This window comes from Acomys russatus, chromosome 3 (assembly GCF_903995435.1).
Source record: "Acomys russatus chromosome 3, mAcoRus1.1, whole genome shotgun sequence".
NCBI lineage: Eukaryota > Metazoa > Chordata > Mammalia > Rodentia > Muridae > Acomys > Acomys russatus.
Genome location: NC_067139.1, coordinates 75,869,398 through 75,895,733, shown reverse-complemented (window position 1 = coordinate 75,895,733; position 26,336 = coordinate 75,869,398). Strand labels below are relative to the sequence as shown.

General features: G+C 47.6%; 1 protein-coding gene across 1 annotated transcript in view; it reads left to right on the top strand.

The window, feature by feature from the left end:
* The window catches only part of Fermt2 (FERM domain containing kindlin 2), a 78,724-nt gene that overhangs the window by 15,562 nt on the left and 36,826 nt on the right, over window positions 1-26,336 (top strand). Inside the window, exon 3 of the mRNA XM_051142934.1 lies at window positions 14,042-14,275. Within this exon, the coding sequence (XP_050998891.1) occupies window positions 14,042-14,275 (234 nt within the window). The remainder of the gene's footprint in view (window positions 1-14,041; window positions 14,276-26,336) is intronic.

Below are 26,336 nucleotides of genomic sequence, written 5' to 3'. Positions count from 1 at the left end.
CGCGAATTCATCTTTCCTGGGAACAGTAGCGAGGGTGGAGGGCTTAGTGCTCCTTTCATGTGTCCTGCCTGTTGTCACTGTGAGTGGCTTTCTAGTAGCAAAACGGAGCAGGGTCCCTTTGGGTTCTGAGTCGGTAGACCGGCTAAGGAGGACTTGCCCCGTAACTCATGCCATCACACAGGACGATGGCAGAGAGTGGAAGCATAGCTAGCGGCCGACCTTAGGTGGGGAGGGCCCAGGGAAGAGCTAGACACTGCGGTGGTGAGTTGCGCTGTCCTAGAGAGGCGGGGCTTATTGGCCTAAAAGCCTACTGAACTTAAAGTGCATTTTACACTGTTTATTCTTCACTTGCGCACCGATCTGTAAGTAAGAACTGTTGTGTGAACAAAATCAGCTCACATTTTACTCTCCTTCCGTTTGTAGTCATGAGGAAACATGGTCTTTACATGGTAATGACTAAAACGTAGCAGAAGTCAGTGTAAGTAAGGTGGGCTGAGAGCCTGCCCCAGAGTACAGGCCAGATTCGTGGAGGGAAGTGACCTGCAGGCTCAGGCCTGACGCCTTAGGATTTGTTAGTGTTTTCTTCTGGGAGAAATTTAAAGTGCCAAAGCCCAGGAGTCTTACCAAGTTACCATTTGAAGGCATCAGGCCTTTGACCACTTTTAAAAGGACAGATGCGGTTGTTTCCTGTGTGGGTGGAGTGTCTAGTGTGTACACTTGGTGGTACTCTTTGAGAAGTGTAGGGTGTTTACCCTGCCTGTGATCTGCGCCCTGGCTTCTAGGCACCAAAGCCAGGTGAGCAAACTAGCAGTAAACCGTCAGCGTTGGCTTCCCGCCCTCTAGGAATAATAGTTGTGTGGAGCCTACTGTGTGCACTTGGTGGCTGCACGGTCCATTCGGTCCGATAAACTTCTCAACAAACTGGCTTGAGCTCGTATATACTTACACACAGAGAAACTAGGTCAGTAGAAGTCAGCGGACATAATTTTGTATTTGTACTTCAAAAGGTTATTTGTGACTTGGTTTCTGTTGGCTAGCTCTGTTTGTTTTTAGACAGGGTCTTGCCATACTATAGGGCTAGCCTAGAACTCACTATATAGCCCAGGCTGGTTTTTTAGTTAGGTTTTTGTTGCATGATAAAACACCATGACCAAAAAACAGCCTGAAGAGGAAAGGGTTTATTTCAGCCTAGAGTCCACATCAGAGTCCATAATTGAGGGAAGTCAAGGCAGGAACCTGAAGGCAGGAGCGGAAGCAGGCACCCAGCTTGTTCTCCGAGCCTGACTCAGCCTGCCTTTTTTTTTTTTTAATTTAAAGTGTGCATTGATGTTTTGCCTGCCATGTGGGTGCTGAGAATTGAACTGTGGCAGAGCAGCCAGTGTTTTTTCCTTTTCCTTTCTGTTTTTTCAAGACAGGCTCTCCTCTTTGTAGACCAGGCTGGCCTTGAACTCACAGAGATCCACCTGCCTCTGCCTCCCGAGTGCTGAGATTTAAGGTGTGTGCTACCATACCTCGCACAGCCAGTGTGCTTAATTGCCTCTAAGTCCCATAGAATACTTTTTCCCACCCTTTGGTTTTTGAGACAGGGTCTCACTATGTAGCTCTGGCTGTCCTGGAACTTACTATGAGTCTGACCTCAAACTCAGAGATGCGGGAAGCTGGAGAGATGGCTCAGTGGTTAAGAGCACTGCCTACTCTTCCATAGGTCCTGGGTTCAGTTCCCAGCACCCACATGGCAGCTCACAACTGTCTGTGACTCCAAGATCTGACACTCTCACACCAATGCACATAGATTAAAATTAAATAAAATATTTTAAAAAAAAAAAAAACTCAGAGATGCACTTGTCTCTGCCTCTTGGGATGTCAGCTTATTTTGTTAAAGCACTGGGGACCACCAGCCCCGGAGGGGCACCACTCACCGTGGACTGGGGACGACCAGCCCTGCCTGGCACTCCTCACCGTGCACTGGACCTCCCACATTATCACCAATGAAGAACATACGCCACAGTCTTGCCCACAGGTCAGTCTTTTGGAAACACTTTCTCAGTTGTGGTTTACTCTTAGATCACTCCAGTTCCGCATTAAGTTTGGGAGGGTTGGGGGCAACATGATAACTAGGGCAGCCGGCCTCCAGCTTTCTTTTTTAGTATGTATTTATTCTGTGTATAAGAGTAAAAAAAAAAAAAAAAAAAAAAAAAAAAAAAGAGTGCTCTATCTGCATGTACACCTGCAGGTCAGAAGAGGGCATCAGATACTAGTGTAGATGGCTGTGAGCCACCATGTGGTTGCTGGGAATTGAACTCAGGACCTCTGGAAGAGCAGCCAGTGCTCTTAACCGCTGAGCCATCTCTCCAGCCCCCTGGCCTCCAGCTTTTAATTTCAAGTGGTGGGATTACAAATTTGTACCACCATTCCTAACTTTTGTTTTGTTTTGAAGAGTGAATTCCAAATTTTTGTTGGTTATGTAGAAGAAATAATAATTAGTTTTAAAGCTTAGTTTTAGCCTAGAGAGATGGCTAAGTGGTTAAGAGCATTGACTGTTCTTCCAGAGGCCCTGGGTTCAATTCCCAGCATCACATGGTGGCTCACAACTGTCTGTAACTCCTGTTCCAGGGGATCTGACACCCTCACATAAACACACATGCAGTGAAACACCAATGAACATAAAATAAAAAAATTTAAAAAGAAGTTGTGTTTTTTGTTAGTTTGTCGTAAGATATCCTCTGTTGTGTGTTTTGTTTGGGTTTTGGTTTTTTGAGACAGGGTTTCTCTGTGTAGCCTTGGCTATTCTAGACTCGTTTTGTAGACCAGGCTGGCCTCAAACTCAGAGATCCACCTGCCTTTGCCTCCCAAGTGCTGGGATTAAAGGCGTGCACCACCACACCCGGCTTCTGTTGTGTGTTTTTAACAAGATTTAGCCTTCACAGCTCTGGTGACTGAGAATTCTGAGTCAGCCTGGTTGCTTTCTGCTGATGGGAGGGGCTTCCAGCTTTGCCTCCTGGGGCCCCGGACCCCTCTGACTGGAGCTGGACCCTCCACTCTACTGTCTTCCCTGAAGCCCCATGGCGCCGGGGAGTAGGGTTTCCATGTGTTAGCACGAGAGGGTCCAGATCCTTGTTCCATGGCAGTTTCTAAATGTTTCCATTATCGGAGACAGACCCCATCAGTTAACCTCAGAAGTCTTGATGTAAACAAACAGTGTCTTGAGCTATAACTGTTTGAGGCTGTTCATGTTCCTGTTAACAAGTTAATATTTTAACAGGTTTTTCAAAACAACGCTTCTACCATCAGGATACTCATTTGTTACTGTAACTGCAGTTGGACCAGTTGCCCAACCACACAACCCACGTTTTACTTACTTCTGCCCGACCTGTCACTGATGTGTGAAGCACAGTTTGTGCCACCAGCTCTTAGTCCTGGTAACTGAGTGACATCCGTCCCAGCACTTACTCACATTCTAAAGTGCCATTGGCTGCTGTACCTCTGCCCCCTGGAGTCAACAAAGTGTGTACACGTGCTGCCTCTTGTCTGCAGGAGATAAACTTCTATGATATTTTATAAGAATGGATAATTGAAAGAGGAGATTGGTTAATGAAGATAAAAGCGCAACCAGTAGTGATAGGGATGTGCTGGTGCAAGGTCCGAACCTGGTCTGCACCAGTCTGCACCGGTCTGCAGAGGTGGCTCAGCCTGGCAGCCTGCATCCTGTTGCCATCGCGAAGACTCAGGTCCGGCGGCGGAACTTGACACACCTTGGTAAAGACCAAATGTACTGCCATAAAGAGAAGACAGCGTGGGGCTGGGCGGTGGTGGCGCACGCCCTTAGTCCCAGCACTCGGGAGGCAGAGGCAGACAGATCTCTGTGAGTTCGAGGCCAGCCTGGTCTACAAAGTGAGTCCAGGACAGCCAAGGCTACACAGAGAAACCCTGTCTCAAAAAACCAAACACAAAACAACAACAAAGAGAAGACAGCGTGACAGGGTGAAGATGTTGCCATGGAAACAACACCCAAGCAAAACCTCCTTATATGTAGAAGATGGTCTCAAATGTTTCCTGATACTGATCCCAGCGCCCTAGGGAGTGAACCCATGACCTCTGACTGCTAAGCAAGCACCCCTCCTCTGAGCTACAGCTCTTTAAAAACACGTTACATTTTGACAGATTGAGTCATGCGGGCAGGCCTTGAGTTTGTGATTCTTCTCCCTCAGCCTCCAAGTAGCAGGGATTGCAGGTCTGTGCCACCTGGCTCCGAATGGCATTGACAGTACAAAGAGCAGCACTCAGGAGGCAGAGGCAGGCCGACTTCTGTGTTCAGGCTAGCCTGACCTACAAAGCAAGACCCGGTCCAGCCAGGGCTGCACAGTGAGACCCTGTCCCGGAAAAACACAAACACCTCCTTCTCCTCCTCAAACAGCAACAAGAATATAAAGAGTGAAATGTCGATCTAGATTTAGAAAGCATAAAAGATGCTGTTTCGAGCCGGCTGGTGGTGGCGCACGCCTCTAATCCCAGCACTCGGGAGGCAGAGGCAGGCAGAGCTCTGTGAGTTCGAGGCCAGCCTGGTCTACAAAGCGAGTCCAGGACAGCCAAGGCTACACAGAGAGATGCTGTCTTGAAAAACAAACAAACAAGAAGCTGTTTCCGGGCCTCAGTTAACTGGTCTGGGCTGAGGAGGTGGCTCAGTGAAGTGCTTGCTGGACAGTCATGAGAGCCCAAGTTCAAATCCCTGGAGCTCATATAAAGCGGGGCCTGTGTCGGAGGCGTGCCTATACTTCAGGGGCGCCCCTGGGACTTGGTGGATGAGCAGTCTTGGCTGACACCTCGAGCTGCTCATTTAATCCCTGAAACCCATGGTGGAAGGAGGGAGCCCAGTCCTCAGAGTTGTCATTCCACTTCCATATAGCATGAGTGCGCGTGTGCAAAGCGCATCCACAGGCCTGCGCGCGCGCGCGCGCGCGCGCGCACACACACACACACACACACACACACACACACACGAGCACTTGAGCCAGACAACTTTGAGTACTGGACTCTTGACTTCACAGGCGTGTGCGTTCATACAGACATGCCTACACTGGAGTGACTCGAAGTGTTTCAGGACGCTAAGCTGACCTTGGCCGCCCCGACAAGACGAGTCATGGGGAAAACTGGGATGCTAAGGCACTGACTGGTTGGGGATAGAGATGAAGGGAAAAGTGTCAAGTCAGGGAAACCCAGACCGCCTGGTTTCATAAACCCCGCCAGAGGGCTGGAGTGGGAGGGCCCTGGTGCCGAGTAAGATGTAACTCATGAAGAGGGTTAGGTATTGCAGCCGAGACTTCAGAGTTTTTCATTAGAAGTAAAGTGATATCTTCATTGTAAAAGTTAACAAAGAGGGGCTGGAGAGATGGCTCTGAGGTTAAGAGTACTGTGTGTTCTTCCAAATGTTCTGAGTTCAATTCCCATAACCACATGGTGGCTCACAACCATCTACAATGAGGTCCTGTGCCCTCTTCTGGCCTGTTGGCTCACATGCAGGCAGAATATGTATAAATAATAATTAAATAAATCTTTTTTTAAAAAGTTAACAAAGGGAGACTATAAAAATAGGTCTCCAAACTGGGCCTTGGTGTGGTGCAAACTTGTAATCCCTAGCTACTGGAAAGTTGTTCAAATATTTGAAAGTCCAACGACTGCTAGAGCCATAGGGGGTGAGTTCAAGGCCAACTGGAGCGGCCTAAAAGGATCTTTCTGGAGCATTGAAAGGGGCTGTGTTATAGCTCGGAGTAGCAGACTGTCCTCCTGTCCCTTGAGGCTGTCCCCTCCGTAGGCCAGTCTCCAGTTCTGAGAGTAGAGCTGAAGTATTGAGTGAAGTAGGAAGTGTCGGAAGGCGAGGACGGGACAGACCCAGCTGCTAATGTGCCCTGGTCGTACTTGGACAGAACAGAACCGAAAGAGACATTAAAAGAGATGTCAGGTTTCAAGCAGGAAGGATGAGTTAATGTGTATATTACACAACGCATGAAGATAAGAGAACCTTCTGCAGGTGAGGTGGACCTAGGTTCGGGTCCACGTTGCCCAGCGGCGAGCCTTTCATTTTATTGCTAAATAACAATGCAGTGTGCTAGGCTAAGTTTCAGCAGAATCCAGGAGTTAAAGGGTTTTGTTTGTTTGTTTTTACCCCCTGCTGTTTTTGGTACATTCATAGGACTATATTATAAAAACTTAGGCTCTAGAGGATGTACTGCTGAGTTCTGTTCCTTTCAGGGGCATTCTTCTAGAGCAAGATTAGTTTTGGAGTTCATTTTGAGTCGCTATTTCTAGAATAATGTGGTCACTGGTGAGCGGTTACATCTTGCAGGCAAACTGCTGCTCTTAGTTGCAGACTTTACTTAACAGCCTTTTTTCCTCTGAGGCAATCCAGTCTATTTTCTTTCTCATTCCTGAGTGACTCCTGATTTTTGTTGGAAATATTCAAGTGTATCATCAGTCAACCTGGGAGAGTGTGGTTCTCCTGCAGCTAGCTATATACCCGGGTGTCAGGCCCAAAGGAAACTCCAGCTCCATTAACTCCAGAGGCCAGTGCATGTGTTCAGGGATGGCAGTCTTCGCCCAATTCACACTATACTACAGAAAGATTTCTGGTGGTTAGGGAAAAGCTAGCATTCCTCAGGAACTTGTGAAACAGACTTCCCTCACCCCAAAGGAGTCGTTCCCTTACCTCTGGCATCAGGGACATATATAGCTCCTCATTGATATACACCTGTGGTGTACATCAGACCGTCAGAGTCATCGTTAACCTCTGGGCTGCCTCGGTCCCTCAGTAGCCACAAGTTCTTGGACTTTCCTCTGGGCGGGAGGCTCCTGCCTTTTGTTGCCTAAGGGATAATCTTGGATAATCTCTGACAGCCCAACGGCTGCCGAGGTCCAGAAGGACTAGAATGCTGGACAAAGGGAGGGAGGGGGAAGGGAGTCAGGTAATGGCAGGAGACGTGTGGAAATTCCATCAGAATCATCTGATTTGCTGACCACGCCTGAAGACAGAGCGCGATCACATTGACTGGACTGGTTCACGCTGTCTTTCAGTGTGATTAGGGCTGTCTGGTGGGGTCTGCACTCGATTCCTGGATGTTGTCTGTCAACAGAGTGGGAATCTTCTGAGACTCTGTGTGTGTGTGTGTGTGTACACGTACACATGCGAAATGCATACATACAATATTGGCATGATCGCCGTCGTGGAATAAGCAGTTAACAGCTGGAGTAGACTCCAGCCTTTGAGCCATAGCAAATCAACGCCTGGAAAGCTGTCAGCATAACAAACGTTCATTTGTAATAAGGAATTCGCAGCAGGGAAGCAAGCCAAGGGGAAGAGCCTGAGGACCCAAAAGATGGTTCTGGATAAAGCACGTCCTCTGAGAGCTGGATATATACAGGTCACACAGGCGTTTTTTCAGCACAGTGAGACCTGCCATCCCTTTTCTGACCATCTGTGCCCCCACCCACCCGCCCCCACCCTGTTGTGCTGCTCGTCCCGGGGCAAAATATCAAAGCCGCTGTGTGTTTCTCAGGGTTAGGGTTAGGGGTTGCTGTACCCTCGCCCAGCCATAGGCCTTCAGGTGGTTCTGGGCTTTTTTCACTTTGCACTCTCTTGGTGAACACTCTCAGGGACTATTGTGAGACACAAATCACACTCTTTTAAAAAACCAGTTCCAGCCCTATTGATATAGTTAATCTAAGGTGGTGGGTGGGAGAGACTCACCTTTATCTGCCCATCCCCAAACAAAACCCCAACCAAATACAGATACCTGTCCACAGCAAAATACCTCTGATTTGCAGACGGGGCTACGCATCAATGTTTTAGAAATATTGCTTAGAGTTAAAAAAGTTAAAGCCAAGTGAGGTGACGCAGGCTTGTGATCCCAGAACTCAGGGAGGCAGATGCTAGCAGATCTGTGTGTGTTCGAGGCCAGCCTGGTCTACAAAGTCCAGGATAGCCAGGGCTACACAGAGAAACCCTGTCTCAAAACCAAAATTAACTAAATTAAATGCTATTCAGGCAGTTAGAATGCTGATCAGATTGGAAGTCACTGACCAAGTGGCTTATCTCATACAATAAAATCTAGACAACTTTTTTACAGCAGACAAGGCTGCTGCCTGCTCTGGAGTCTTCACCTGGTGACACAGCCTCCTTCAGGTGCCACAGCTTTGTTCATCCAGTGCCATCTCCAGCATTGGGACAGTGAGGTTGACTCATTGTTTAACAGATAATTTGTCAATGAATTGTTTTACAGGCGCTGTTTGACAATCTGTAGCAATAGTGATAAATACTGTGGACTAGGTTGGTGGTCTGTTGTCTTTAAGAGTGCTACTAGAGCCAGACTTTGTGGCACACGCCTATAATCCCAGCACTCGAGAAGCAGGTGCAGGCTGATCGCTGTGAGTTCGAGGCTTGCCTGGTCTACAGAGAGAGTCTAGGACAACCAAGGCTACACAGGGAAACCCTGTCTGAAGAAAACAAAAAACAAACAAAAAAAGTACTAGTGGATGGTCTAGGGAGATGGCTCCCTGGGTAAACGTGCTGTGTGAGCCTGGAAGCCCACAGAAAGGCAGGTCCTTCATTCCAGAAGCTGTCTTCTGAGTTCTACGCAGATGCAGATGCACAGCTGTAATAGTACCAGAGTGTCCACTGTCTTACCATAGACTACAGGTGCCACAATCCCTCTAATGTCCAACTCCCAACACCATTTTTCTTCTTGTAGTGTGTGTGTGGGTATGCACATGTGTACCTGTTGTGTGTGCATGCTAGATGTTGCATGCACACCAGATGCCGGCACAAGTGTCTTCTAGCATGTTTTGTTTGTTTGTTTTGTTTTGTTTTTGAGACAGGGTTTCTGTGCTGGCTAGTGTTGTGCCACCCTTTGACACAAGCTAAAATTGTCAGAGAGGAGGGAGCCTCAAATGAAAAAAAAAAAAAAAAAAATAAGAAGCCTCCATAAGTTCAGGCGGCAGACAATCCTGTAGGACGTTTTAATTAGTGACTGATGGGGGAGGGCCCAGCTCGTTGTGGGTGGAGCCACCCTGGGCTGGTGGTCCTGGGTTCTGTAAGAAAGCAGTCTGAAGCCACACCCTCCATGGCCTCTGCATCAGCTCCTGCCTCCAGGTTACGGGCTTTTTGTGGTTCCTGTCCTGACTTCCTTCGGGGATGGACTGTGGGTGTGGAAGCATAAGACAAATAACCCTTTCCTTCCCGCCTTGCTTTTGGTCATAGTGTGATCACAGCAGTGGTAGCTCTTAACTCACACAGGCTCTGTGTAGCCCTAGCCCCAGGAGCAAAGGTGCGCGTTCTTATTTCTCCTCACCTTCCTTTCTTCACAGCCTCTCTCTGAGACTGGCTAGCCAGGGAGCTCCAGAGATCTGTTTCTGCCCCCCACAGTGTGACATCAGGTTTGCTACATTTGACCTCCCCTCCCCCACAGAGCTAAGGCTCTGTGCTCAGGTCCTTTCCTTGTGGATGACTCCGCCTGATGAGAGAACTCCTGTCCTAACAGTGGGTGAGCAGCGGGGATTTCGAGTCCTTGTTCTCGTCCGTGTTTATCCTTGCAGGCTGGCTGCTGCTTCAAGGAATGGCCTTGGCTGGAAATCAGGCTTTAAAAGAGAGGAGCAGCCATCCACTTGTGGTTTATAAACACACTGGCGGGCCGAGTTTTCGTGCTACCGTGGGAGCTGTGCTGTTTTTTTCAAACCTTGTCACTGTGTGCTGGGTGTCTGATGGGAAACCAGGAAAATGGACATCGGGGAAAGTCTGTGTCGGGGTCACTTGAATGCTGGTTGATGGAAAGTTGAGGGGTCTGTGGTGAAGTTTTTGCCTTTTTTTTTTTTTAAGAGGCTGGTTTTTTTTTTTTTTTGGGACTCTCCGTTTCAGGGTACAGTCCTTGGGGACAGGGGACAGGGAGTCATGGTGGCAGAAACAAGAAAAGATGAGATTTCATTGCACAGTTTATCGATGGAGCCTTGAGTCCAAACAGTGCTGTATTTCAGGCAAGGAGGGCCACAGCGCGTTTGTCAGGATGACGCTGATGTTGAGAGCAGACGCAGTCACAGCCTCTGGGCAGAGAGATGAGTGTGGCCTTGTGCTACAAAACCCCTTACGGGTCCGAAACCTGTTTTTAGCTCTTGGGGTTGCTAAAAACCCCAGAAGGTGTATTAGGTCCTTCAGCCACGCCTAGTTTGCCACCCTTAGCTTTCCATCTTATTTGGGGTGTTTTTTGTTTTTGTCTTTTTAACTTCAAAAATGCAATTTTTTTGGACCACTTGTAACTTATGTGGTCTGGAACAAGTTGTCTCTGTCAAAATTTATGCATGGCTTCTATTTCAGGTTTCTCCTCGGGCCTTTGTTGCGTCCTAAAGCTCTGCTTCTGTCCTGCTGCCCTGTCTGTTAAGCAGCTGCTTTTCTCGTCAAGCAGCATTTACTTCAGGCTGGGACAGGTGCTAGGGGACCGCCCCCCACCCCCAGTCCACCTTCAGCTGTGTGGGCAGATTCCTAACGTTCCTGCAGCGTCCTTTGCTAAAGCATAGGGATTTCTGGACTTGCTGTGAGCCTGTGGAGTGCATGCATGGCCCTAGGCCACTTGAGAGGCAGCCCGGAAGTGCTAGGCTTTTAATGCTTAAACTAGGAAGTGGAGAAATGCCCAGCCCCAGCCTTTGTTTTGTCTTGTTGCATCAGCTCTGAGGAGAAATGGACTGCAGTTGTTGACATCCGATACTGAGCTCAGTGGCCTTGCCCCCTCTCCAGCGACTTCCTGGGACCTCCTATGCCCAATCCCTGTTCTTCAAGTGAGCCACTCAGAGTTCCATCTCAGAGTTACTTTGGGGGCAACCCAACTCTTCTGGGGTTTTAAATTTTTATTTATTTATTGATTTGTTGTTGTTTATTAAGAGTGGGTTTCTCTGCATAGACCCAAGTGGGATGTCTTGGAACTGGATCTGTAGACTAAGCTGTCGAACTCACAGTGATCCTCCTGCCTCTGCATCCCAAGTGCTATGATTAAAGGCTTGCATCACCACTGCCTGGCTCAGAGTGACCTTACCCAAAAAAAAAAAAAAAAAGGTTTCTATTTATTTATCCATACCTTAAAAAAGGTACGGATGTGTTGCCTGTGAGTATGTGTGCATACCGCAGGCCTTCCTGGTCCACGCAGAGGCCAGAAGAGAGGGCCCCGCATCCCTTGGAACTGTAATTACAGATAACCGTGAGCTGTTGTGTAGGTGCTGGGAACCAAACTCACATCCTCTGCAAGAAGCAGCAAGTGCTTTTAACAGTGGAGCCATTTCTTAAGTCCCCAGAGTGACTTTTTGTTTTGTTTTGTTTTTTTTGTTTTTCGAGATAGGGTTTCTCTGTGTAGCTTTGGCTGTCCTGGTCTTGCTTTGTAGACCAAGCTGGCCTCGAACTCAGAGACCCGCCTGCCTCTGCCTCCCGGCACTGGGATTGAAGTTGTGTACCACCACGCCCCGCTCTTGTTTTGTTTTGTTTTGTTTTGTTTTCTTTTCTTTTCTTTTCTTTTGTTTTGTTTTCTTTTCTTTTCAAGACAGGGTTTCTTTGTGTGTAACTCTGACTGTAACTGCTGTGTAGACCAGGCTGGCCTCGAACTCAACAGAGATCTGCCTCACAGAGATCCGTCTGCCTCTGCCTCCTGAGTGCTGGGATTAAAGGCATGTGCCACCACTACCCAGCTGGCTTCATTTTCTTTATTTCTTTTTTTTTTTTTAATTTTTAAAATACATTTTCTTTCTTTTTTTAAACGTATTTATTATTATGTATACAGTGCTCTGTCTGCATGTACACCTGCAGGCCAGAAGAGGGCATCAGATCTCATTATAGATGGTTGTGAGCCACCATGTGGTTGCTGGGAATTAAACTCAGGACCTCTGGAGGAGCAGCCAGTGCTCTTAACCCCTGAGCCATCTCTCCGGCCCTGATTTCATTTTCTCAATGGTGTTGCTGTCACAAGAGTCCTAACTGAAGTGCCTGGGTGGAGGTGTGGGGAGGTAAAGCAGTTGAGCCCAGCCTCCCGCTGAATGTTTTAATCTCTAATCTAGAGAGAAAAGCAGCAGGTGTGCCCAATTACGCTCCTATAAAAAACCCCAGCTGCAGCTGTCTGCAGCAAACTAATCCAGAACTCAGGACTTCCAAAAGTTGTCAAATTATGTGCTGGAAAATGAGACGCGAACACTACACATTTAACAGAGTAGCTGCAAAATATTGGTTCCACGTGTGTTTGCAAGATGCACTCCCAGCACCACGGTTTATACAGTTCTGTGAGAAAGCCACTTGGAGAATCATCTTTGCTTCAGATAAGATTCTACCATTTATCAGCTGCCATAAACAAGAGTCTCCGCTGTTCACAGTGCGGCTGGATTCTTAGAAAGGGGACAGGAGCTGGCCCCTGCAGCTGTGCCCTTCCCCGTACATGCGCTCTGCTGCGTGCTGCCAAGAGCTGCTCTGAGCGTCTCAGCCATTTTTATCCTTAAGGATGTTGTTCATCATAGTTTCTTTTGCTGTTGGTGGAGTGAGTTCTCTTCCGTTTGGCTTTTTCTTCCTTTGGAGTATTTTTTGGGCTGTTTTCTTGCTTTTAAGTCATCTCTTCCCCTTTTGGCCCTTAGTAAGCTTAATATGCAATTGACCCAAGAAGTTTTTTTTCATTTAGTACTACTATAAATACTGGCTGAAGTTGGTTGTATATCTTCCTGTTACAAGTTTATTGTCCCCGTATGCCTGATCTGATTGTAGCCAAATCTTGTGTATCTGGTTTCTAAAGCTGCTAAAACATTTTATAGATGTTAATGTTTTCTATAAGCTTGTATCAGAATATGTCCAAAGAATAAACTTGGTCTCTGTGATCCTTGTCCTGGTTGGTTTTTGTCAACTTGATACAAACCTAGACATATCTGGGAATAGGAAATCCTAATTGAGAAAATTTATTTGTCAGATTGGCCTTATAGAGCATTTTCTTGATTTGTTGGTTGGTGTTGGAGGGCCCAACTCAAGTGTGGACGGCGCTTCCCCTGGGCAGGTGGTCCTGACTTGTGTAAGAAAGCAAAGTGAGCAAGCCATGGAGAGCAGGCCACTCAGCAGCCTTCTTCTGCGCCCTCTACTTTAGTTCCTGCCTCGATTTCCTGCCCTGACTTCCCTCAGTGATGGAGTGTGACCTGAGAGTTGTGAGCTGAAGTAAACCCTTTCCTCCCCCATTTTGGTCAGGATGTTTATCTTCCCACAGCAACAGAAACGCTAACTAGACAGTTCTCTGGATTGCCTTCCTCAGGACGCTCTTGGGAGGAAGCATGTCTAAGCTACAGGCTGTTTGTTCCGGGGTCTTTCCACACGCCTTTCTTCACCTAAAATGTCCATTCGCTGTGATTCTCAGTCTGTGTTCCTAACCCTTACCTACCATAGCACATTATTTTTATTTCTTCTTCTTAAGACTTTTAATTATATGGGGGGTGGCTGGGCGGGTGCGCACTTGAGTGCCGGTGTCCGTGGAAGCCGGAGGTATTAAATTCCCCCTGGAGCTGGGCTAAGGGTGCTCATGAGTCACCTCATGTGCAGGAGCGGCCGTGCGGTTAACCATTGAGCTGCCTCTCCATCCCCCACCGTGTGGAGGTAGCCCCAGAAATGAGCCTTTTTATATACTTCATGGACATGCTGTTGTCCATTCTTTAAAGCTAAATTCAGAATCCACCACTCAGTTTTTATTAGTCCTTCCTATTCCAATCCCAGGGCTGTTTGACTTCCAAGGTCAGGTTTGTTTGTGGACCCTGGGTATTTTTCTGGGCTCTGTGTGCACTGGGTTTTGAGTGCTGAGAAAGTGTTTTCTCCACAGTTCCCCCCCCCCCTTGCACCTATCTCTTAATGGTCTTTTGTTTCTCCTCAGCACCCGGTTTTGCTTTCTAATGTCTATTGTTTGTCTTTAAGTACTAGGTTTTTGTTTTCTGTATTTACTTTCTCTCCAGGTGTTCTGGATGATTTTTAAGTGGGTTTTTCTTGTTTACTGTTTGTTGTCTACAGATGTAAAAAAAGACTGGTCAGACCACGCCCTCTGGTGGGAGAAGAAGCGAACCTGGCTGCTCAAGACACACTGGACCCTGGATAAGTACGGGGTCCAGGCCGACGCCAGGCTGCAGTTCACCCCCCAGCACAAACTGCTCCGCCTGCAGCTCCCCAACATGAAGTACGTGAAGGTGAAGGTAAACTTCTCTGACCGAGTCTTCAAAGCTGTGTCTGACATCTGCAAGACGTTCAGTGAGTATCCGCCCTTCAGCAAGGGGTGCTGCGCGTAGGACCGGCGCACGGAGCTCGGCCTAGGGGTGCTGCGCGTAGGACCGACGCACGGAGCTCGGCCTAGGGGTGCTGCACATAGGACCGACGCACGGAGCTCGGCCTAGGGGTGCTGCGCGTAGGACCGGCGCACGGAGCTCGGCCTAGGGGTGCTGCGCGTAGGACCGGCGCACGGAGCTCGGCCTAGGGGTGCTTCATGTAGGACCGGCACACGGAGCTCGGCCTAGGGGTGCTGCGCGTAGGACCAGCACACGGAGCTCGGCCTAGGGGTGCTGCGCGTAGGACCGGCACACGGAGCTCGGCCTAGGGGAATGGGTTGGGATGATCCCTGTATGCACCTGTATTTGAAGTTATTATTTACAGTTTTTAATGTTAATTTAAGATAAGTATTTGGGTTAAGATGGGGGCAAGAAAATTTAGATTCCCCCCCCCCCCCAACTAACTAGGATCATACATAAAACTTTTTTATGATGACTTTATTACTTGGTAGTAGTGGGGTGTTGAACCTTGGGACTGAGCGCATGCAAAACAAGCGAGTTTCCACTGAGCTACACCCTAAGCCCCAGCAGCATTGTTTGTCAGAGAGAGGGGAAGGGAGCAGGCACTGTTTTCAGAGGGTCCTGGTTTTCAGTATTTCCTTTACATAAGTCACTTTGATTTTAGTAATTCCAAGAGCTGGTGTCATTTCCTTTGATGAAGTCCTGCTCACTGCTAAGGAAGCCCCAGTGTGAGGGCACAGCTCTCTCTGTGCCTTCAGAGACAATATGTGGATCGCCTTTTACGTTGGCTGACCTGGTTATGGTGTAAGACAGGAAGCGTTCGGTCATCAGAGAAAATGTGAGCTGCTGTCATTACGGCCAGCACAAAGTTCTTAGATACAGTTAATGATTCTCCAGATTTTAGTTCCAACTAGAATTAGACCTCTTTCATACATAGGCTACATTTTCAGATGATACTAGTAATTCATAAATATATTGGCCCCTTACAGTGTGATCTACTACACATCGGCTTGTGCAGACCGTTTTCTGTGCTGTGTGTTTATGTGTGGGTATGCACATGTCTACGCAGGTATGGGAGCCCTTGCAGGTGTCTGTCCTACTTTGTTTCAGCACTAATTCCTCTAAACAGGGCGTCTCTGGAACTGGGCTGTTAGCCAGCAAGCCTCAGCAGCCCTCCACTACATGGGGTTACAGTCATGGGCCAGCTGTTTAGGTGGATACTGGGGATTCGAACTCATGTCCTCATGCTTGCACAGCAAGTACTCTTACCCACAGACCTATCTCCCAGGCCCCAAGTATATGTTTGTTTAATACAATTTACTGTTGGGTTTTTTGTTTGTTTGTTGTTTTTGTTTTGCTGTTTCACAATAATTGTGTACAGTCGCACTAGTATTAATTCCCCATTCCCAGAGTTCCCTGTTAGTGGACATTTGGGTTGTTTCACTCTTTTTTTTTTTAATGTATACAGTATGCATCTGATCACATTATAGATGGTTGTGAGCCACCATGCGGTTGCTGGGAATTGAACTCAGTACCTCTGCAAGAGCAGTCAAGTGCTCTTAACCACTGAGCCATCTCTCCAGCCCCCGGTTGTTTCACTCTTAGAGCAAATATGTACTGAGGTTTTGGTTCTGGTTAGCATATTGTTGACAAGTTTTCAGTTGGGATAGCTTCAGGACTGCCTCCCGCTAGCTCCTCAGCAGCTACAGTCACCTGCTAGAGCCAGATAGATCCTCGCCCTGTGCTGTCTCAGGCCCTGGAAGGGAGACTGGGATGGGACTGTGGTGCCTTAGCACAGGCTCCCTTTGCTCCCTCAGTTTCTAGGTTTGTCTCATGGATTCTCCATGTCATATTTGTGGTTCTGACAGGATCTCTTTTGATCAAGTCAGTATCTACTTTAGGCCTTTTAAGAATTAAATATATATATATTGTATGTGAGTGCTCTGTCTCCATGCACACCAGAAGGGGGAATCAGATTCCATTTACAGATGGTTGTGAGTCACTGTGTGGGTGCTGAGAATTGAACTCAGGACCTCTGGAGGAGCAGCCCATGTTCTTAACCTCTGAGCCATCTCTCCAACCCTATTTTTTGTGGCTGTTTATTGCTTGTGTGTGGCAGTGGAGCAGACGTCGTGATGCTGTACACGTGGAGGTCAAAGGACAGCTTTCGGGGACTGGTAGTGTTCTTCTGAGTGGGTTCTGGGCATTGAGCCCTGGTCTTCAGCTTCTACGCTGAGCCGTTTCCCAGCCCAGGTCTTTCATTTTATGTTTAGTGTTTTCTCTGTCTTGTCTTTTCTGAATAATCATTGCTGATGCTAAGCTCTGAAAATGCTTTTCTGTATTTCTTAGGAGCTTTGTAGTTCAGTGTAGTGTTGGTGTGCCGGTCTGCTTCTTTCTTTGGGACATCCTCGGGTGCTGAGACTGTGAGTGTGCCCAGCTCAGGGCTGAGTTCAGCAGCTTCCGCATGCACCACCCACCGAGCCGTCGCCCTCCCCACCCCCTCTCCACCCCCCACCGTAGCCCACCCTCCACCCCCCTGGCCCTATGTTTCTGCCTTGTTAGTTGCCGCAGCTAGAGGTGCTGCTGTAGATTTCTTGAAGTGGCTCTAATCGCTCTGTCTTACATCTTAGTAAGCTACATAGTCTTTCACTTTCTGTATAATCACACCTCTTATAAATGAATCATTTACTTTCCTTCTCATTTATATACCTTGTCCCTCACCTTGTCTTACGGTAACAATTAGACCTTTGGTCATGTTGACCAAGAACTGTGACAATACTGTTGCATTGTTTCTGAAAATTTTACTTCGAGCTTACATTTTGTTGTGTTTAGGAACTATTCACCTATATTTTATTCCTAATACCTTAACTCATGAAAACACATGAAATGTACTTACATGGAGATGGAGGAGCCAGTCTTACACCTAGAACAAAGGGAAGGATCTGTGTGCCCTCATTAACTTTAGAACTCTAAATACTGTAGCATAGTTCATAGTCCCCACTTCTACCATCCGTGTGCTGTCACTAAATCTTGCAAACTTTTTTTTTTTTAAACCTCTGTAAGATGTCTTTCCTTCCACATTCTCTTGTGAGAGAATGTAAATGCGCAAGGTGGGGGGTGTTTAAGTTTCTGTACTTACATTTCTCCACTTCCTAAGTACAGCTGTGTGCATGTGTGCGTTGTTGTAACTGTCTTTACGACTGCTAATACTGTGCCATCTCAGCCTCCTATGCGTCTGTCTTGTTGGCCTTGTGTTTTAGAATTTCAACTCCCTAGAGCTCTGGGATGAGACAAGGCCTGGCGGCTTGGCCCCGGCTCTGGAAGGTTCTACATCCTGTGTTTAGCACTACCAGCTGGAGAACAGGCTTCCAGAACCCGAGTGTGGGGGACTTCCCATATTTAAGCCATAGCATCCGCAGGCTTGGAGGGCCGCAGAAAAAAAACAGGACTTAAAGGTGTAATTAAGTAAGTCTGGAGTGGAGGATTGCTTATGGAGATAACCAAAGCAGGTGCCTGGAGAGATGGCTCAGAGTTTAAGAGGCACTGACTGCTCTTCCAGAGGTCATGAGTTCAATTTCCAACAACCACACAATGGCTCACAACCATCTGTAATGTGATATAATGCCCTCCTCTGGCCTGCAGGTGTCCATGCAGGCAGAGCACTGTATAAATAATAAATAAGTAAATAAAAGATTTTTAAAAAAGAAAGAAAGAAAGAACTAAGGTGGAGACGTGGCCTTAAGTGATTCAGTGATCCATTCCCCTGTGTCTTCCTATCTGCCCTCCGCCCTTGCAATCCCCCTAAAATAAACACACACAGAGATCTCACCGTAGAAGCTGTAGTGTGTCACATAGTGTACCTTTTGTCCACATAGTTTGACTTGCAAATGTTCATTACGAGTCATTGGTCTGGTTCGAGACCTCTGGCTTCTGCTACACCATCAATACTGGATCTCACTGGACTCCTTTCAGATACCCTGTTGTTGCCCTGTGTCATGAAGGTCCTTCAGCTTTGGATCTGGATGACTAGCCCTTCACGTGCGCCAGTGGTTCATAGATGGGGTGTGTGTTGGGGTGAGCTAAACCAAAGCCCCAAATCTGGGCCTGGGTGGAAGCTGAGATGGTCAGCCCACTAACTCTCCCACACCCACACCTCCTGGGTGGTGAGTGCTCCAGCCTGGTCCCGGCTAGCTTACCCAGTGCCACAGACAGCAAGGGCAGGGCCAGCTCTCATGCCTCTGTGCCAACTCAGCCTTGTGCATACATGTACACTACACACACACACACACATACACACATACACACACTCTATTTGCTACCTCGATGCAGGGCCCGCTGTCCTGAGTGTTGCACCCAGTGAGGGGGCAGGGCCAGCTCCAGCCTGCTGCAGGTGACAAGGGTCAAGGGGGAGAAGATATCTCTCCTGTGCCCACATCACCTCATGGCAGATGAGTGGCAATGTCAGCTCGTTCCTCTCTTTGCCACTAGGGCCATCTCTACTGTGCTGCCCAGGGAGGCAGGATGCAGTGCAGGCGTCTCTCTAGAGTGCTGCAGTCAGTGAGAGACAGGGCCAGCTCTTCACAGCCCTTGGATAGCAGCATGGTCCTAGAGATCAGCTCATACCCAGGATGCCTTTACATGGACCATGGATCATGTCACAGACCCAGACATAGCCCTCAGTGGCAGTGCAGGCTGGGACTTCACCATGGATGGCCTCAGGTGACGGGACAGGCGGCTCACACCAGGCTGTTGCTCTTTTCCCTTCGCCCTCCAGAGCCACCTCTCTTCACAGCGCTCAACCCTTCCAGCTTCTCTCTCATGCACGGCTCAGTTCTCTATCACAGACTTGCACATCGTACTGGCTCCTGCTTCGGTGCTGGCCGCGTGGTGGGCGGGCCCTCTGAGTGCCTTTACATGTTTGTCCAACCCAGAGATTACAAAGGAAATAAACCCCTGGCCAAAGTCAAACACGGCACAGAGAAACTGTAATTCAGCATAGAGTTGTCCAGTCTCACGCTGAACCACCAGAGTCAACTAGAGAGATTAGCAGATAGGCTGGTGATAGGAAGTGAACACAGCACGGCATGTCAGGCAGTCGTGGGGCTCTGCTCTGCAGGTCTGCTTCTCTTCCTGGGCATCACAGCGACTCACACGGTGATCGGTTTTCTCGAGGGAAGAAGGCGTAGGCCCACTGGCACTTGCCTTTGTTATTGGTTCTCTTGGTGGGCAGTGTGGTTCACCATTTCCCAAGGAGCAAGAGCAGCAACAGTCTCCTAGTCTCCGGTCCTGCCTCTCCTCATAGCACAAACCCCTAGGCTTCTCCGCCTTCCATCTTCTCTCTACTACCTGCTTTCTCACTTCTTTCTCCCCCATAACTCCACTACTTACTCGCTTCCCGCAGTGCTGTCTCGGTACTCCCGGCCATTCTTAACTTACTTAGTTAATAGTAGTTGAACGTCTTCTTGCTGAAAAATAGTCTATGTAAGTACCAGAAGATGCTAGTGTTGGAAGGAGAGTGCGTAAGTACCAGAAGATGCTAGTGTTGGAAGGAGAGTGCGTAAGTACCAGAAGATGCTAGTGTTGGAAGGAGAGTGCGTAAGTACCAGAAGATGCTAGTGTTGGAAGGAGAGTGCGTAAGTACCAGAAGACGCTAGTGTTGGAAGGAGAGTGCGCGTGTTTGCTTCACAGGGTTGTTAAATCCATTTGGCAGTGACCCTGCCCGTGTGTGAATCATTCATGAGTGAAGTGTGCTTAGGCTTTTGTATGCTTTAATGGTTTTTAAAAGCTAAGGAGTGTTTGAGACACATGAGACTGACAGGAATCTAAACGCCCCTGTCCATGAGCAAGCTTGTGTGGAGCCCAGCCATGCTGCCCTGGCTGGCTGGTCACTTTTGCATTACAAGGCAAAGTTGAGGCGCTGTAGGCAGACAACACTCTCTCTCGCTGTCTGCCCCGTGTAGGAAAAGCTTGCTAACCCTGCCCTTAACCTGGGGACACCCTGCTCATCCTCCCTCCACTGAGCGCCCGATGCTGACGTGACTCTGTCGCTGCTCCCTGGCACTATCTTCCCCTGTTAAGTCATTTAATATTCAAGCCAAGCGATTTTCCTCAAATTAAGTGACTTGTTTAAGTGCTGGTCACTGTGGTTTCATTAGCTGAGCTCTTCTGGGCTCTTTTCGTGGCTCTTGATTGCTGTGAGAGTAGAGACAACAGGAAGAAAGATGGCGTGGCCAGTGCTGCTACCGTGTAATTAACATCAGGGCCCAGGGACACGTGACGGGTAGGTGTTGGTAGGTGCTGGAAGGTCAGCGGACACACTGACAGCCAACTGGATGGGAAATTACCTAATTTTGCAGAATACCAACAATCTTTCCAAGGTTTTTAAAATTTTTGTTTTGAAAATTGGTTAAAGAGCTGGGCGGTGGTGGCACACGCCTTTAATCCCAGCACTTGAGAGGCAGAGGCAGGTGGATCACTGTGAGTTCAGACCAGCCTGGTCTACAAAGTGAGTCCAGGACAGTCAAGGCTACACAGAGAAACCCTGACTTGAAAAACCAAAAAGAAAGAAAGAAAAAAGGAAATTGGTTAAAGAAAAAAGTCATTGCTGTTTAATGATTCAATGAGATCAACTTTCTTGCCTCTGCCTTTTTAAAACAAGCATTGCTGTCAGAGAATCTTCTTTATCCAACCTGTATGCTGGCATGCAGACGTCACAAAGGTCAGGCCAGGTCAGTGACATGGACAGTCTCCTCCCAGTGTTTGACAGTGCTCTGTGCTGACAGTGTCTTAGGTTGGTGTTTACGGACTTGAGCTCCGTCTTCCCATAGTGAGATGACTTAGGCCACTGCTAATCCGTTCCTGTTTTCCTCTTCTGGCCTGCCCCTGGGGAGGGCACCTGTATTTGGTAGAGACATACGTACAGTGAGAATAGAGCAGATGAGAGGGTTTCCTGCAAAGATGAAAAGGAAATAATAATAATAACGACAATACTTTCTGCTTATTTGTACCCTCGAAGAATTTGTTTTAGTCTAAAAATTGTTTAGCGCTTGTTACTTTATTTTCAAATCATTTTTCTCGTATATTTTGTTCTTTATAAGTTCATTTTTGGCTGTAGGCTGAAATCCTAACTCAGCTGTGTTCTAAGTCAGGGTTTATATGTTCCATGGCGAGAGGTCACACGGGAGAACTAGAGTGACAAGTGACATGTCTTCAAGGACAAGGCTCTGCCTTAGTTGGGTTGTCTGTTGCAGCGGTGACCACCCCAGCCGAAAGCAACTTGGGAGAAAAGGGTTATTTGAGCTCACGGCTCTCTGCTCCGTTGCCCAGGGAAGTCAGTGTTGTCAGGTTGATTTAGAAATGAATCAGGACAGGCCCCCTTTGGGGGAGGTACTTTTGGGCTCTCTTCCAAACTTGCCTGGGTGGAGCAGAAATTTCCCAGATTCTTCTTCCCTCACATCTCGTTGCCCACCTGGACCACGCGGCTAGTCTTAGCTTCGAGAGAGACCAGAGAAACAGAGAGGTATGAGTGTTTGCAATCTCCCCGTGTTAGAGGCAAGCAGAGAAAATGGTTAAGCAGCGCTCAGGAGATTTGCTGGTCAAGCAGGTCTGCCAAATGCTTCTTTCTTAAGCCCGTAAGGAGCCAAACTAAGCAAAATGTAAAGATCAAGTCATGGTTTTTGTTTGCTTGTTCTTTTGAGACAGGCTTTGGCTTTCTCTGTTTAGCCTTGGCTGTTCTGGGTTTCCTTTGTAGATCAGGCTGGCCTCAAGCTCACAGATCTGCCTGCCTCTGCCTCCTGAGTGCTGAAACTGCAGATGTATGCCACCACGCCTGGCATCAAATCACGTTAAAGTAACTAAGGGTTTATTAAAAACTATTGATTTCCCTTAACTTTTAAAATTTATTTTGTGTGGGGGTATTTTGTCTGCATGTATGCCTGTGTACCATATGTGTAACTGGTGCCCATTGAGGCCAGAAGAGGGTGTTAGATTCCCAGGAACTGGAATTATAGATGGCTTTTGAGCATCTATGGGTACTGGGAATCCAAGCTGGGTCTTCTGGGAATACAGCCAGTGCTTTTAACAGCTGAACAATGTCTCCATCCCTCACTTAACTCTCTGGCTGGCTTGAGGTAACCGTACAGGTAATGTTGAGTGCAGCTTGGCACATGCACAGCAGAGGGACAGGGAGGTCTCATCACCCTGGACTTTGCTCAGTCCCTGTGCAACTCTGACCCCACCAACTGCTCTGTCTTCTGTCACTATAAGGGCAGCCTTTTCTCAAATGTCTTTTAAGCATAAACATAGAGTATGTGGCCTTCCCTATATATGGCTTTTCTGTCCTTCATGTGTATTTACCTGTGGTGGTTTGAATGGGAAATGTTCCCCTTAGGCTCAGGGCTGTGCACATTTGGTCCCCAGTTGGCGACACTGTTTGGGAAGCTTTGGGTTGCACAGTCTTGCCGGAGGAAGTATGTCGCTGGGACCAGGCCTTGAGATGTAACCTCCCCCGACTTCCAGTTCGCCTTGTCTGTTTTCCACTTCCTGCTCCTGCTGCCATGCCTGCTGCTTATTGCCATGGTTTCTCATCAATTATAGACTCTTACTTTTCTGAAATTAAAAACCAAAATAAACTTCTTCTGTAAGTTGCTTTTGGCCATGGTATTTTATCACAGCAACAAAAAGGTAGTAATACATCACCAGTCTAAGGGTACGGTGGACTCTGGACCGGTGACATAGCCCAGCAGGTAAACGTGCTTGCCACCGTAGCCTGAAGACCTGAGTTCAATTTCTGAGACTCTTACTGTGTTAGGAGAAAACTAATTTTGCAAGTTGTCATCTGGCCCCCTATATACAAGCCCACGCATACACATGCAAACACACAGTAAGTAAACCAGAATAAAAAATGTAAATAAAGCTGCAAAAACCATCCACTTATAGTCCTTACAGGAATTCTGGGTCACAAGGCACAGGACGTTTAAAAGAATGAACTGCTCCAGCTCCACTGCCAACCACCCATTGCTATTTTGTGTTCTGACCCAGCGGTCCTTGAGAGTTCCAGGTGCCTGCTGTGGTGGTTTAAATAAGAATATCCTCCAATGGGCTCATATATTTGAGTGCTTAGTCACCAGGTAACTATTTGAAAGGATTAGAAAGTGTGGCCTTGCTGGAGGAAGTGAGTCACTGGGGGAGAGCCTTGAAAGAAGACCATGCCAGGCCCAGGTGTGTGTGTTCTCTCTCTCTCTCTCTCTCTCTCTCTCTCTCTCTCTCTCTCTCTCTCTCTCTCTCTCTCTCTCTCTCTCTCTCTCTGTGTGTGTGTGTGTGTGTGTGTGTGTGTGTGTCCCCACTTAAGGATCAGGGTGTAGCTATCACTACCACTCCAGCTGCTGCTGTGCTACCCTCCATTATGACAATGGACTAACTACTGAAACTAGAAGCAATCCCCCAAATGAAATGCGTTCTTTCATAGGAGTTTCCTCAGTCATGGTGTCTCTTTTTTGTTTTTGTTTTTTCAAGACAGGGTTTCTCTGTAGCCTTGGCTGTCCTGGACTTGCTTTGTAGACCAGGCTGGCCTCAAACTCACATTGATCCACCTGCCTCTGCCTCCTGAGTGCTGGGATTAAAGGTGTGCGCCACCATGCCTGGCTCAATCATGGCGTCTCTTACAGCAGTAGAGCAGTGAGTAAGACCTTTGAGACGTGAGCATTCTGGTGGACGAGAGTCCAGTTGAGTATAGTTGCGCATGTCTATTTTCTTGGGCAACGTTATGATCTGAATCTGAAATGTCTCCCGCAGCTGATGTTTTGAAGCTTGTTTCCCAGCTTGTGATACTAATTTAAGAAACTGTGGAACTAACTGATAGAAGCAGGTCACGAGGAACAAGCCTGATTCACAGGGCCCTTCTGGCACCATTAGCGTAGACCCTACACAGGCTCCTGCCACTGTGCTTACCCACCCTGACGGTCTGAAACCATGAGCAGAGCTAAGTCTTTCCTCCTTTGCGTTCTTTCTTTCTGCCACTGCGCTCAAAGCAACACAGAAGCAACCTGTGCTTGAATTCTTTGCCCTGCTCTTAGAAGATGGGCCATCTGGTAGACCCTACGATCATGTAGAAGCTTTATTGGGCGTGTTTTTAAGAGTTTCTTAGTGTGTGGCTAACCTTTTTAAAAATGTTACTGAAATAGAAAAGTTTTAATGTTTGTGAAAAGCAATCTGTGACCTCTATTTTCTCTTTTCTCCCTTCCTTCCTCTCTGTTAAAGGGTTTTTAGTCATCCTTTGTGGCTGTAGTCGTCTCCAGTGGTGACTTGTAAGCTATGTCCACCTTTCGTCTTGACGCTTCAGCTCTGTGTTCAGGATGGGTGTGAGCACAGCTCGACCAAAATCTTCACCTTACTTAAAACATTATCAGGGTTTTTTTCCTTTGATTTTTACTTTTTATGTAACTGGATTTGTGCAGCTCTTGAGCAGGAATTTTGTAGGTGACAACAATGTCATAGAGGTAGGCATGTCCTAAGGTGATGTCTTTTGGGACTCCTTCTACTCTTCCTGGTGGGAACATGGTTTCTGTTGTGGGTCCTTTCCCGTTTTCTTAAGGTCTTGAGTGGTGTTTGCTCACAGACACAGGTCACAGTTCAGCCAGACTCTAGAAAACAGCGCTGCAGACTTTGGGAGAGCTCTCTGTAAGTAGAGCTCCCTTCTCTATCTGCCCCATCTAGCCAGCTTCCCCTCCCTCACCTCAAGGGTCTCGACCCAGCAAGAGCTTGCTCTCTCCGCCTCTCCCAGCCCCAGCTGCCTTTAATTAGTAGATTGGCATAGGTAAAGCCAAATCCATCCCTTTGGCCTTTTCTTTATTAGTGTTTAAATAAAGTGTAGTAAATCCAAGTTCCTGACACTCCATCGTCATTAGACCCTCCGTTCTTAATTTATCCTAGGATTTTGTCTTAGCTCTGTTTATTGCTTCATAAAGCCATTGTTATTCAATAAAGCACTTTAGGTGCAAAATCATTCTTTCACTGGGGTTTCAAATTGACCATGTTCAAGGCCATGTTCATGGTGTCCCTTCCAGGTTCTGTCTTTCCAGCTTCCCAGAAAGTAAAAGGCTCCCTCAGCCACCCAGACACACATGTACTGAGAACAGGGTGGTCACCCTTAGCACTACTAATCTTGTCAGCTTGTTGGGCTTTAGGTCACCGCGGAAGCAAGTCTGTGGGCGTGTCTCTGAGGGGTTGTCTATACTGAGGTGGGAAGACCCAAGCCGAATACTAAGCAAAAAGGAGTAACGGAGACAACACAAACATCCAGTCTGGCGCCTCTTGCCCCCCTCGTCCCCCCACTCCCGTCCCTGCCCCCCCCCCTCCAGTGACTGTAGCTACAATGTTGCTTCTGGCCCTTGTTGCCGCAGCTTCCTGTCATGGCGGTTGCATCCTCTAAATGTGAGCCAAAAAGAAGCCATTCTTTGTTGCCAGTTGTGCAGTATTTTGTTGCAGAATTAGAAAATAACTCATTACATGTAAATACTAACCTTGCCTGTGGATCCACCTGCACTGCGCTGAAACCCACTTGCCTCTATCTCCTCGAGGGTTATTTCAGGCAGCTTCTTAGGTGTTCGTTTTCTGTCCATTCTTGTTCCATTTGGTACACTCCTTAAGCAGAAACATTTTAAACATTTTCTCAAGAGACTGAAGAGATGAGTCAGTGGTTGAGACTGCTCCCTGCTCTTAGGGAGAGCTGGGGTTTGGTTTCCAGCACCCACAGTTGGTGGCTCACAACCAACTGTAATTCCAGTTCCAGAGACTGGTCACCCTCTAGCCTGTGCAAGCCTGTACATATAACTTCATGCATATACACATATGCACTCATGAACACATACATTGAAAATGTCTTTTTGTCACATTTGATCCCTACGTTTTTCTCTTTTATTTTCCTGGGATGGAGAAATAGAGCTTCCATGAAGTAAGGAAAGTATGAGAAAGTGTCAAAGGGTAAATAATTTTAAGATGTTTATTGAAACTGTCTTTATTCTGCTTTT